Source organism: Pyrgilauda ruficollis, unplaced genomic scaffold (genome assembly GCF_017590135.1).
Source record: "Pyrgilauda ruficollis isolate IOZ18807 unplaced genomic scaffold, ASM1759013v1 scaffold2, whole genome shotgun sequence".
NCBI lineage: Eukaryota > Metazoa > Chordata > Aves > Passeriformes > Passeridae > Pyrgilauda > Pyrgilauda ruficollis.
Genome location: NW_024519206.1, coordinates 1398353 through 1411332, shown reverse-complemented (window position 1 = coordinate 1411332; position 12980 = coordinate 1398353). Strand labels below are relative to the sequence as shown.

General features: G+C 36.7%; 1 protein-coding gene across 1 annotated transcript in view; it reads right to left on the bottom strand.

The window, feature by feature from the left end:
* The window catches only part of CDK14 (cyclin dependent kinase 14), a 313331-nt gene that overhangs the window by 85779 nt on the left and 214572 nt on the right, over positions 1–12980 (bottom strand). Inside the window, exon 12 of the mRNA XM_041466561.1 lies at positions 3620–3668. Within this exon, the coding sequence (XP_041322495.1) occupies positions 3620–3668 (49 nt within the window). The remainder of the gene's footprint in view (positions 1–3619; positions 3669–12980) is intronic.

The window sequence follows — 12980 nt, the reverse complement described above, 5'->3', positions numbered from 1 at the left end:
TTGTTAAATTCTATGCTTTTACATAATTTCCAGTTAAACCAGGAATTAAACAGCAATTGACTTGTATCCAGTATCTTTCCATCATCTTGCTCTGCCTTTAAAATCATCTTGTGGAAGCTGATGTTGGTCAGGTGCAATTACTTTGCCCTGAAACTACTGTGTGTGACTTTTGGGAAGGTTTGGGGTTGGAGTTTTCTGCCTCTCTTCCTTTGGCCTTACAGACATGAAGCTGGCTCTGTAGATACTGGAAGAGTGTTATTCTTCCTCCTACTAAACTCCCCTTACACAAATTGAATTAAAATGTACATTTTGAGGTAAAAGCCTCTTTGAAAGCTTCTAAACCCATATTCCCACCCTTACATGCCATGACCTCCAAATGTATGTATAAACGAGATCAAGGATCAGCCTGTGCCTGAAAGATGAAACAGGAGATAGTGAAACTTCATTGTGTTTAGAAAATTAAAGCTGTTCTCTTCCAATCCAGGAGCATGCAGTTCAATGTCACTGCTGTACAGTTTCTATGTGAAAATTCTTTAATATTTTTGCATTGCAATTCCTCCCCTATAAAATGCAGTAATGGGACTCTGCATCAAGAGAAGTTTAAGCATACATGTAAATCCTTACAAGACCATAAACATTGCTTTTAAGGTGTATCTTTCAAAGCTACTACGATGTTGTGAGGAAGGAAATCTGTACCAAAACCAATGAATATTTAAAAACAAAAGTCTGTAGGTTTTTATCCCCATTCTAGGTCTCATGTTCATTGCCCCTAAAATAATTATGTACGTGACATATTTTGTGTCACCAAAAATCTTCCACAAATTAAATCAGGAAGTTAAAAATATTTTTTTAATTTAAGACTGGAGACTGCTGCTTTTTGAAACGTGATAAGAAAGAAAGAAAATTTCTGGAATGAATCAGTCTGTCCATGTGTTAAGTTTTATAGCTGGATTACAAACCCTTGGGAATATGATGTCTATAAGGGAAATGTTTATACATCCTTAACTACAGCTGTGCAAGCAAACAGCCCTCTAATACAGCACACAGATAAAGATTTACACTGGAAAAAGAGAAAGCCCTTCACATTTCAAATGTAAATGATACATAATTTTGAGGCGCTGAATATTTCCTATTATAGTAGAAATACCCGTATGAAGCACTGAACTGTATGTATTGTCATTGCTTTCAATCCCTTCATTTATGCTGAAAAATTGCAAATCCTTTATGTACAGAGCATGAAAATGTATAAATATTTTTGAAGAGGTTTCATAGAATTTAAAAAGCTCTGGTGTTATTTGAGTCAGCCTGTGATGTGATCAGAACTTGTGTCAATTATGAAATCTCAGAGACTGAAGCTGTTTTAAGCAAACTGGGTTTTGTTCTTTTTTGTGGTATTTTATGAAAAGAGAAATTTCATGCAGTAGTCTCGAAGGAAATATAAGACAGCAACTTTTCAAATTCAAACCAATTATTGTACTTTTTAATACATAACTGCTGTATTTTAATAGTCTAACTGCTATTAAAATACAGAAAAAAGACTTCAGTCCAGGCCTGCAGGATGGATGGAATAGCATGCCAGTATCTATTCACGTTACTTAGGCAAATATATGCCTCCAAGCAAACACATTCAAATCAATATTAGTTTCCTTGTCCTCCTTTCCCAATCCAGATTTAATTGCCTGTGTTGTAATATAATTGCTTCTTCCAAGCTTTTGGATTTCATTAACTACTTTTAAAGAAAAAATCAACTTGCAATTTTTTTTGATTGTAAAAGGACAGGATACAGGCCATTACAGTGATTTAATTTTTAAAAGGAAAGCTGTGACTTTCAGGAAATTGAATTGTATTCCAAGCAGTAAGATTGAGGTACAGTCAAACATTTTAAGATGCCTGCAAGGATTGCAACTGGCAAAATGGTCTGAGATACTTACGAAAGCCAAGTATGATTTAATCTTCCTGTTGTTCCCTCTGCAGCAAACAGGAGATGGCCTTGTCCACGAAAGCCACCAAATTAGGGCCCTAGATTGAACTGGACAAGCCAGGAGCTTTTCTGTAGACTACTGAAAGTCAATTAATGCAGGCTAGTGTAATTTAACCTTTGTGGAGGTTAAATTCTGGATTTATTTCTCACTGCAGGCATTGGGAAGTTACTGCTGTCCAAGGAGCAGCCAGTAGTACTGCAAAGTGGGACACAGGGCCATGGAAGATGCCTGGCACCACAGAGGAACAGGCTTTGACTCAAAGGACAAACATTGATGGTATTGCATTCAACAACTAATACCAACACATTTTACCAACAATCCTGCTATATTAAGAGATTATTCCTCCCTCAATTGTCAACCACAGTTTCAAAAGGTGGGGTGGGGATTTTTTTTGTAGTTTTTGTTGCTGTTTGTGTTTTGTTTTGTTTGCTTGTTGTTGTTTTAAATTACAACAGTGGACCAAATGGATTTGGGAAAGAGCAGATAGAGAAAAAATTAATAGAATGGCAAAGTGAATATGAACTTGATCACATTTTAGAAAAGTGACCGTGGTATGGATTTTGCAGGTGTAGATGCATTTCATTGCTAATAAATAAGGATATTGAAAAAGAATTTGGATTTCTACTATATTAATAACTTTTTTGTCCTTTACAATAAGGAAGCTTCTTCACCAAAACATTTTGTATCTTCAATTTCTGTGGTGAACTTGGAGATGTTACAGTCTCCTGCTGATTAATCTCTTGAACTCCCTGGTAAATTACCAACAAGACAGCCAGTTAGTAGCAAAAATAAAATTTTTAATTAGTACCAGAAAGAAACCAGCAATGCTGGTACAGCAAAGGCTTAGCCTTGCTGCAAAACTTATGGTCAAAAGACAATGGAGAAAAATTCTAACAGGTTTTCTGGAAAGACAACTTGTTGACATAGATTAAGTCATCCAATTCAAACTCTGTATGCTTTCTTCAAAATGTAAAAGCTATTAATTGCTGAAGACATTGCAGTTCAAATATCCTGTCTACAAAGATTCTACATGTGCTGAGAAATTTTTTAGCAAACTTTACACAGATGATAATTTAGAATATTGCCAGTAGTGTGGTGTTCAATCTGAATGCTCATCAGGTAACCTTTCTGGACTTTGAGCATGATACCTTTATACCAATGTCCATCTGATGTAAATATGACCAAATTCAGGAAACATTGAAAGGCAAAAAAAAAAAAAAAAAAGTGTGGTGAATTTACACTGACTTTTTCATTCATAATTAAGATTACAACAGTATGGTCAGCAGCTCACAGCAATGACCAGATGGACCCGGCAACAGGGGATGATCATGTGGAAACAATACTCAAAAGTGGATTAGAAACACATAATTTAAAAGTTTCCTGATTTTTATAGACAAACAAGAGAAAACAAGATTCAAAACTGATGGCCCAAAGCAATAACACAATATTTCTCCATGAGATCAATACACTTGCTAACACCCCCAAGAAAATACTATGCTAAGCAGTTTCTTCCTATTTACAAGTAACTGGCAATTCAAATATGGCTTATTTTAAAAGAATGGAGCCATTCTAAGTTAGATATGATAATTTCAGTATACCCTTGAAGAGTCAAAAATGCGATTAAAAAAAATACTTACTTATTCCATGCTTGTCTGAGGTTTTTAGGGCCGTACTGTGTAAACCGTTCTGTAAGAAAAAAGGGGTATATTCAATTACTGCACTAAACTCAGGATTTATTAAAAAAAAAATTATTTACTGTCAATTTTTATAATTTCATAATTTCTATGTATCTTCTGCAACTCAAGTCCTAAGACAAGGAAAGAAAACTAACCTATGAGCAACTGCCATACAAACAGAGGAAAAAATACCAAAACAAAACACCAAAACCAAAAAATCCCCCAACTTGTTAAACAAAATCAAACTGAACCAGCTCATTTACTGTGTCATCACCAGAAAAGGAAAGTTTTACAATTATTTCTAAAGTAGTTTTCCCCTGCTTTGGGAATAAAAGAAGCCTGAAATCGAGTATTTTTTTCTTCTTCATGGCAAATACAATCCTCTACAGCCTCACTGTCATATTTTTATGCTTCTTAGGATGAGTAAGAGTAAGTATGGGTCTCTGTGACTCACAGGGGCACACAGAACACGGTGGTCACTTAAGAGTCCATTTTCTAAAGAATACATATAAATAACGAGCAGAAGTAACAAGTACAATGACAGCTTATTTACTCCAACATTAAGTTCTTCACTTCAGCTAGAAATATTTTTGCAATCACATCCAAGAATATACTTGATATGGGACTAGTAGGACTTTAGCTGAAAAAGGAAGATGCTATGTAAACTGCTGCAGAAATGAAGGGTCAGTCCTTCATTAGCCTCTTGAACAGGAGCTAAGTGCCTCTCAGGCAGCAAAAACCGAGTTCAGCTGGAGAACAGAGCAACATTTTCCATGGAGACTAGTTGCTCAGAAATCCTGCTATGCAGACTGGTACTCACCCTGGCCAACTACCCTAGTGTGATTGCATTAGTTGCTGTGCAGAAATTCTAATCTCACAAAATACTAAAAAAAAAAAAACCAAACAAAAAAAACCAACCAAACAAACAAAAAAAACACTAAAAAAACAAAACAAAACAAAACTTGCTTCCTCTCCAGCTATGTCCATGACATTTAGTGACACCCGTTGTACAGTTGCAATAGTATTTTATATATATATATATATGCACACAGATATGCATGTATATAACTGTGAAAAACAGCTGTAAATGTAACTTCAAAGGAAATTTCAAATTTCTGTATTTGTATATTTACTTGTATCATTTCTAAAGTTGTCATGTACACTTTATACACAGTCAGTTCTAAAGATGCCAATACCAAGGCAGAAGCAAATTCCTAGTATCAATATGGATGCTTTGATTTTCTTTGTTATACCTATTTTTTAGGTTTTTTGCCCCTTTAACTAAAAAAGAACAAATGCAGAAACTTCAAATCTCATTGAATTCACTATTGGAAGCTACTGATAATCAGCAGACCTGCAAACTGTCTGTGGACCACTTCACATTTACAAGTTTTGTTGCTTTAACCATACTGATGCAGTTAAAGAAATTAAATCACTCAGTTTTTGATACATGACTATAACCCTTCAATTTTAGTTTGTAAATAGGAATTAAATACATATATGGAAACAGATACCTATAAAAATTGGAAAAAAAATAAAGACTCTCTATATTAAGTAAATTGTCCAACCTTAACACTGTCAATTCATTTACAACAAGGGACTGAAAAATAAAATGCAGCTAGACAGTGCTGTGTAATAACATGTCTGAGATACACGTGGGAGTTCAGCTAATAAACTGCAAATTTGCACATTAATCTGTTTTGGTGCAGAAAAATGTGTGGAAAGAGAATTGAACTGACTTGAAGCAATGCTGAAAAGGTAACCTGGACCTAGAGAGAAACAGATTTTGATTTTATCTGTCATTCTGCAATATGTTTTGGTCAGATACTGAGCTGGTTCAAACTGGCACAACAACACTGACTTCAGCAGAACTACATCCACTTAGAACATTTGAGGAGTATCATATACAACATATTTTACTGACCAGAGTATCTGGTGTTTATTTTAATCAATTTAAGCTATTTTTTACTGTGGGAGGAAAGCCCCAAAGTTAACCACTTGGCCAAATTGCCTTAAGGCTTTAATGCCCAAAAATCTGTTCCAGTTCTGTAAAAAACCTGGAAAACTATTGCTATGTCAGATGATTCTTTACTGAAAAAATGATACACTGGAACCAGTTATGTAAATGTTATAAGGGAGACACATGAGCAAAACAAACTTCTCAAAGGGATCTTCCTTTGCTGCCTACAGTTCCAATCTAAACAACGTTTAAAGTACCTTATACATTTATCAGGCAGGGAGAGGGAAAACTGGGGGAAAGACAAGGAGAGGGCAAAACCCTGTCCATAGAGAGGCAAATGTTTAATCCATAGTCCTTAATTTTAAACTCCATTTAATATGCTGTGGCTTCTCCTAACTATTGGTATCAACTCTTCCCTCTCTACCCAAGCAGGTTAGAGGCTGCTTTCTTCATGTGCTTTATACAGAAAGGAACACACATTGATAAAATGCTCACATTTTTCTACATTATTTTGTGGTCATGGCTCCAACCAGAATCTTACTAACTTTCATGGACAAGATAATTAGATGGGACTATTGTGTTAATTAAGCCCAGCTCCATGTACGTGCCAGCCATAGTATTTTTCTGAATTCATCCATTAGAGAATAAAAAAGCAGTGAAACCAGCTGATTTTGGTTTCAGAGTTGCCAGAACAGAGATGCTACAATAATCTTGTCCTTGAGCTCCTCCACCATGGTGCAGTTTTTCAAGTCCTGAACTATGAAACCACAAAATTATATACCTAAAACCACCAAACTTGCCATCCCAAGCAAAAAAAGAGGTAACTTAACTTCAAAATTTTAATCTTAGTGTCTCTTGATTGTGCTGAATTTATCACAGAACCAGAATTCAGTCTCACAATTCCACCCCCAAGTTTACTTCTGAGTCACTTTTCAGAGTGAACAACTCTCACTCACCTGCATGAATGCCTCAGCCCTTTACTGCTCCTTGGATGCAATAAAACCAAATCTAAAGCTATACATATCTGACTGTGACCAACTGCACAAAATTACATTCTACGACACTTTCAAGCATGTAGCTTTGATATTTGTTTTCTCAGAAGCTACCACTGATATGTTCATAAAGAACAGTAATATATAAGTCTGGATATGAGACTGGGAATTCTGCAGAATTACCATGAATGCTCCCCCACAAAAGAAATCTTTGCCTGAAATACTGAGAGGCAACAGTACTGGCAATCACAATCTCAGTCCAACATTGTGGAAGAAACCCTGGATAGCAAAAACTTAATTCCTCTCCCTCAGAACTGAAAAGCAAATACACACAAGTGAAAATTTCATGCAGACACTCACATGGTCACCACCACAGGCATCCTCCAGCACATGCACACCACTCTCAAGAATACAAGGTGCACCATCTTGCTGAGGCAGCTGCTCAATCTCATCAGGCTGAGATTAAAGAAACATGAAAAACTGTATGCTTACAGATCAGGATTTGATCTCAGACGTATTTTGAATTTTTATAGTTCAAATTGTACGCATATATACTGGAGTTCAAACATTCTTACATTATTATTCTTAATGGTTTTGTTTTGGTTTGGTTTTTTTTTTTGTTTTTTTTTTTAAATAAAAACTCTGGATGGCCAACACAGTAAGCACACCTGAAATTTAAAGTAAAAATTGTGATTTTAATTTCCTTTACACAAACACTTCAATATTCAGATGCAAAAACTTCAACAAATTCAGGAAACAAAATTTGATCCTCTGCATTTTTATCCCAAATATCATCCTCACTACCAGTTATGTCTCACTGTTACAGGGTTGGCTTTTCACCTAAGGGTGAAAAGGGTACTGTATTTCACCTAGCAGAAGGTGAATTTTTGCTTATGTGAAACAAAAGAAGGAACAGATTTTTAGTTTAGTTTAAATAGCACAGCACCTTAGAGTGTTTACTATTCGCTTCTTAGAAGCGGCATGTCCACAATTAAATGCGGTGTAAAGAGATCCCTGTATAGGACTACTAAATAAGAGCTAACATAAAGCTAGCTGGAAAGATGGAGCATAATTTTTTTTCTCAGAATGTCCAAGAATATCCAAAAGGACTAGGCTGACATGTCCCTTCCACAGCCTCAGAACCAGCAGAGAAGCAAGACTCACTGCTCAGACATGGTGAGTGGGGCAGCTCACAAACATTCTTCTGGCAGCACAAGGATCTAAGCTGCTCTTTGCTTCAGGCCTTGCAGCGCAGCTTACTCAATGCCTCCTTTGCCAAGGAAGTTTTTGGGACTCTGCCCGACAAACAGTAGCATCAAGAGGCTATTGGAGTAACAACTGCAAAATGGAAGCAGAAATGGGCAACCAGAGGCAGAGAGGGAGGGAATTTCTTGAGCTAGTTAATTTGATAAACTTGATGCACCAAAAAAATTATGTTTTAAAACAACAGCTTCCAAATTCTGGCCAGTTTGAAGTGAAGGTCTAGGAAAAAAAAAAAAAAAAAAAAAAAAAACCAAAGCAAAGCAAAGCAAACCCACCAAAAAACACCTGGCCAGAAAGCTCATCCATTACACTCAGCAGTACTAAGTGATCTTTCTCTCTCTTCCTTCCTTCCTTCCTTCCTTCCTTCCTTCCTTCCTTCCTTCCTTCCACCACTCTACAGCAACTCTGTTATATGTGCCCACTCAGTTGTGTGCCCACAGCCACCGTGTTCTGCAGTGCAAACATCATTATCTGCCTGACCAACGCGCTCCATCTGACAGCCCTGCATCAAGGGCAGGTTCAAACAGAAGCCAGTTGCAGCAGAACTCACTAGTGAGCTTATTAGCAGACCACTGCAGGAATACTGGTCTGCTGTGAGAATTGGAAAAATAAGCACTTGCATTTTAAGTAACATAAAACAAAATGAGGGTTTTTTCCTCTTTTATCAGTCAGAAAAACACATGAACTATTATACCTCTGCCACGTTTGCTTTGAAAGGACTTAAGATAGACAAGAAAAGCTACAGAAGGAATTAGAGGCAGACTACATTTTGATTTTTAGCTTCTTTTTAACAGTATTGATAATCAGCTTCTAGTCTAAACCAAAGAACTTAAAGTGCAGTTTGACTTCAAGGCATTTTTTATGTTGCTAATCAAAACATGATGGCTAATATGCATTCCTTGATTAATGTTCTTCTCTATTTAAAACCAAATGTGATTAGCTTAAATGCAAATATTTAAAAATCACCATAATTAATATTTTGAAAAGTCTAATTCATTCTTTCTTTGAAAGGGTTTTCTTCACATTTAATTTAAAAGTCTAACGTGACTAATACTGTATTGTGATATATAAGACATTACCATTTTTAGTAAAGATTCAATGCTAAAATTATTCAAATGTTAGCTAAAGATATAAAGACAAGCATCCATATTGACAAGAAAATTTTCAAGCACTATAATATTTGCAGCCCTAATGTGCAATTAGAGTTTTTACTGAAGTTCAGTCACAACCAGAGTTTTATCAAATACATGAGCTAGACCTTGGAGTTTTGTATACCAAACATCTTGAGAAAAATTTCAGCTTCCTCCCCTCCATCCCGTCCCCTCTTCTCCCTTCCATTTGCTTTAGAAGAACACAGTTTGTGTAAAGAGGAAGAATAGCTGCTGTTTTCTAAACTCCCTCCTGAGTGTGAGTAGAAAATGTAATTTTAATACCCAGCACTGTCTGAAGCATTGGAGTCCTACATTAAATGGTTCCACCTTTTAGCAGAGCTCACCTTGCCTCCCCTGCATACATAATAAGTCACTTTAACTTTTCAGCTTAATGTAGTTTTGTTTAAAGAATGGTGAAAACACTGCCAGCTCTGCTTCCCTCAGGTTGTGGATACTACAGATTGAAGAAACACTAAATAATACAGTTTTGTTTTGGCAAAAGAGGGGGAGGAATTAAAAATTAATTCTCCTTTACAAATAGCCCTCCTTTCTTCAAGTACTCAAATTCTTGAAGACTACATCTACACCAGTAATTTAAATGAGTTTGAGACTGTTTGGCTGAGACACCATCACAGTCCTGTAGCACCGCTGCAGCACCCCCCTCTTCCATCCTCCAACACAGGAGGAGATGGGTACTTCTTACAGGGAGCAGCCCCCAGCCCACGCTAACTTCCTAACCCTAAGGAAACTTCCTAATGCTCAGGAATTAATTATTTGTAAGTGCTAATTGCCATGAGGTAAAGGCATAGCAGAGGCTGCTCTGACAGTCGAACAGCAGAGGCTCCCACATTGCCTGGGAACACTCCCTGGTATCAATGAAGATGTAAACAAGCAAGATATTGACTTCACAGGTAACAAAATGTTGACAGGCTTTGGAGAAACTCTATAGGAAAAACTGCTGTAGAAGATGTTCATTGTTTGTGCCAAAGGAGTTCAGTCTCTCAGTCCAGCCCTACTCTAAATGAAGACTTAATCTTCTGAAAAAGTTCTGGCTGTCAACCAACTGTTAAGATTCATGTAGGCAGATCATATTTCTACACCAAATCTATATTTATTGATCACCTGGGAAGTAAAGTAGAATTCCTGAGTTAGAACACCAGCTCTGCAATGGTTTTGTCTGTCACAGACTTGTGATTTTTTAATACATCTATGAAGTACCCATCAGTCCCTGGCAAAATCCATGTTATGCACTATTTCCTATGAATGCTTTTTCCTCAATTTTTCTTTTTGTGTTCTGCTTTCTCTTTAAGGAGAGACTCTTTTACCTCTTTTCATCCTGGCTTTAGGGATTCTCTTTTAAAAATCAGTGCTCAGCAGATGCTTCCATTGTCTCATAAAGGCACCTTTTCATGTGTATTACCCTCTATTGTATCTGATCATTTGTGGAACATTGTGAGGTTCAGGCTCCTACACCATCAGCCCAAGATTAAATATTTAACTTTCTTTCTCCTAGATACAGTATTGTGAAGAAACTGATACACAGTGAACATCACAAAGCACTCTCATGTTTTTTCCACCTTCCTAACAAGTTCCTTCCTCTCCTTGACCATTACTATCTCTTCATTGCCATGGACACTTCATTTATCTTCTATTGTGACCATATCTTACCTTCTCCCATTTCACTTACTGACAGTTCCTCCTGATAAATCTCTACTTAACTTCCCAGGATGGAGGTTATACAGCATCAGTCCCAAACACTAGCTAAGAATGTCAGAAAAGTGAAAACTTGACTTAAGTGTAGACATTTATCCAAAGGCTTATCCTGCTCATTTATTTGGACAAGACTCAACCCAGGAGAAATGGCTGGAGAGGGAAAGGTGATAGGACTCCAGGCTAAAAAAAAAAATAAATATGGGAGATTTAATAACAATGAAGAACATAATGCTCAAAAAATCAGGAAGACTTGGACACAAGACTGGCAAGGAAGCAGCTTGTTTGGGAATACTGCTTCACCTTTACTCATATAGATAAGACATAGTTAATGTCTACTTTAATTTATTCCTGGAGATACAAGATATGATTGGTGTTTGAATCTGTTTTAATTCAGCAAATCTACATATTTCCTCAAGCATTGCAACAAAAGAGTGAATAGTGGAAACATGTTCTCCAAATCTAGGGGATCATGTTCATCACTGAAAGTGTCTCTGTCCAACAGCCTGTAACATGGGGCTTCTCATGCGGATGAAACATCAAGATTTCATTGAAACAGCAACTAGCACTTTTTCACAATTCCCTCAAACTGTTTTCCTGTTTGAGGGCAGATAATTACTGTCACAGTGATCCAGAATGTCTGGGATTCATTGGTGATGAGACCAATGAAATGATGATTCCTGAGTACAGGAAGATCCTCGTAAGGTTATAGCACCCATAACAGCTTCAAAGTGAATCACAGAGGTAACCCAAAGTTATTGCAATGCTCCTGAAGTATTTCAGGCCTTTCAAATGCATTATCTAGATTATCCTTAAGTAACTTACTAAGCAGGACGTGTGCATGTATGTCTGTGCTCACAGGTGCAAACACAAACTGAGAGGATGGAGGCTGCAGCACAGAGAAAGCTCAAAGACCTGGCCAGCTTTTAGCTTTAAGTATCTTATATATTACTTGGAGCATTTGTAAGACAGTAAGTAATCTCAAAGCAGAAAGATAAAATACAAATTGTTTTGCGACTTTTTAAATGGCAAACAAAACTATGACCATTTTATTTTCACAATTATAAGCTGTTAAAATCACCTAGGTTAGGGGTTTAAATGACCTAGAGCCATCCACAACCAGCCTTAGGAACATATTTCTTATTCAGGCTTAGAAATGTTCCTACCTATTAAGATGTCAGCAATCATAGTTATTAAAGCACTGGATGCTTTCCATAATAATCAAGACCCTTGGCCACTGACTAATACCAAGTTTCTCAGACATGTTTCTCCTAGTAAACTGTGATTAGCTCTCTGCAGCACAAGACTGTGCCCTACCAAATCACAGTGTGAAAATTAGTTATTGAAGTCTGTATGCAAAAAGAAATACAATGAAATTCTGTTTCTACTCTCAATAGTCTTCCCAAATCCACAGGCATTTAATGTGCTCAGCATTTTTTAAACAATAATAATCATTTATCACTGATACTTTCTGTTCAAATGCTTTTGTTTTATGCTTACACAACTCAAGTTTATAGAATTAAAACCTTGCCTGAGTGAACATTGACATCCTCACCAATGCTCTCTGCACTTCTCAATTTATCACAATTACTGTTAGCAGCTATCAGTTTTAAAATTTAAATATTAAGTAACACATGCAAAGCACAGGAGTTACATAACCCCATAGCACATATATTTAAATACAGTAATTCCACAAATCTTCAACAATAATGGAATTGGTTCAGATTTGGCAAGACATTTCAGGATACCTCACTATTTTGCTAGGAAAAGGAACAGATTAACTCATCTTCAAAGAATCACAGAATATTCTGAGTTGGAAGGAACCCACAAAGACCATTGAGTCCAACTGTCAAATGTATTACTAAAGCTTCAACTTTCATTTTTGCTCCTAAGAAGTCAGTCAGCAAAGCTAGAGTGTAAGAGCAATTTCAGACCATCAGAGAAGGGAGTATGGTTGGTTGAGCACCTGTAGAAGATGATGCAGCAGCCTTACCACAGCCAGAAAGCTTTTGTGCACAGAACAGAATGAAGGAAAGCACATTTTTTAGAAACAACAGAGAACCTGGTGTCCTTGACCAAACATCTCCAACAACCCTAAAGGTGTGAGCAAATAGTGTTCATTCCAGCCTAGCTCATAGGTCAGAGCATTTTTTGCAGAGCATACCTTAGATGCTGGTACCCCAGAATGATTCCAGAGGGATGTGTTTTGCTGCTCTAACAATTCCACATTTACCAGCATAAAATTC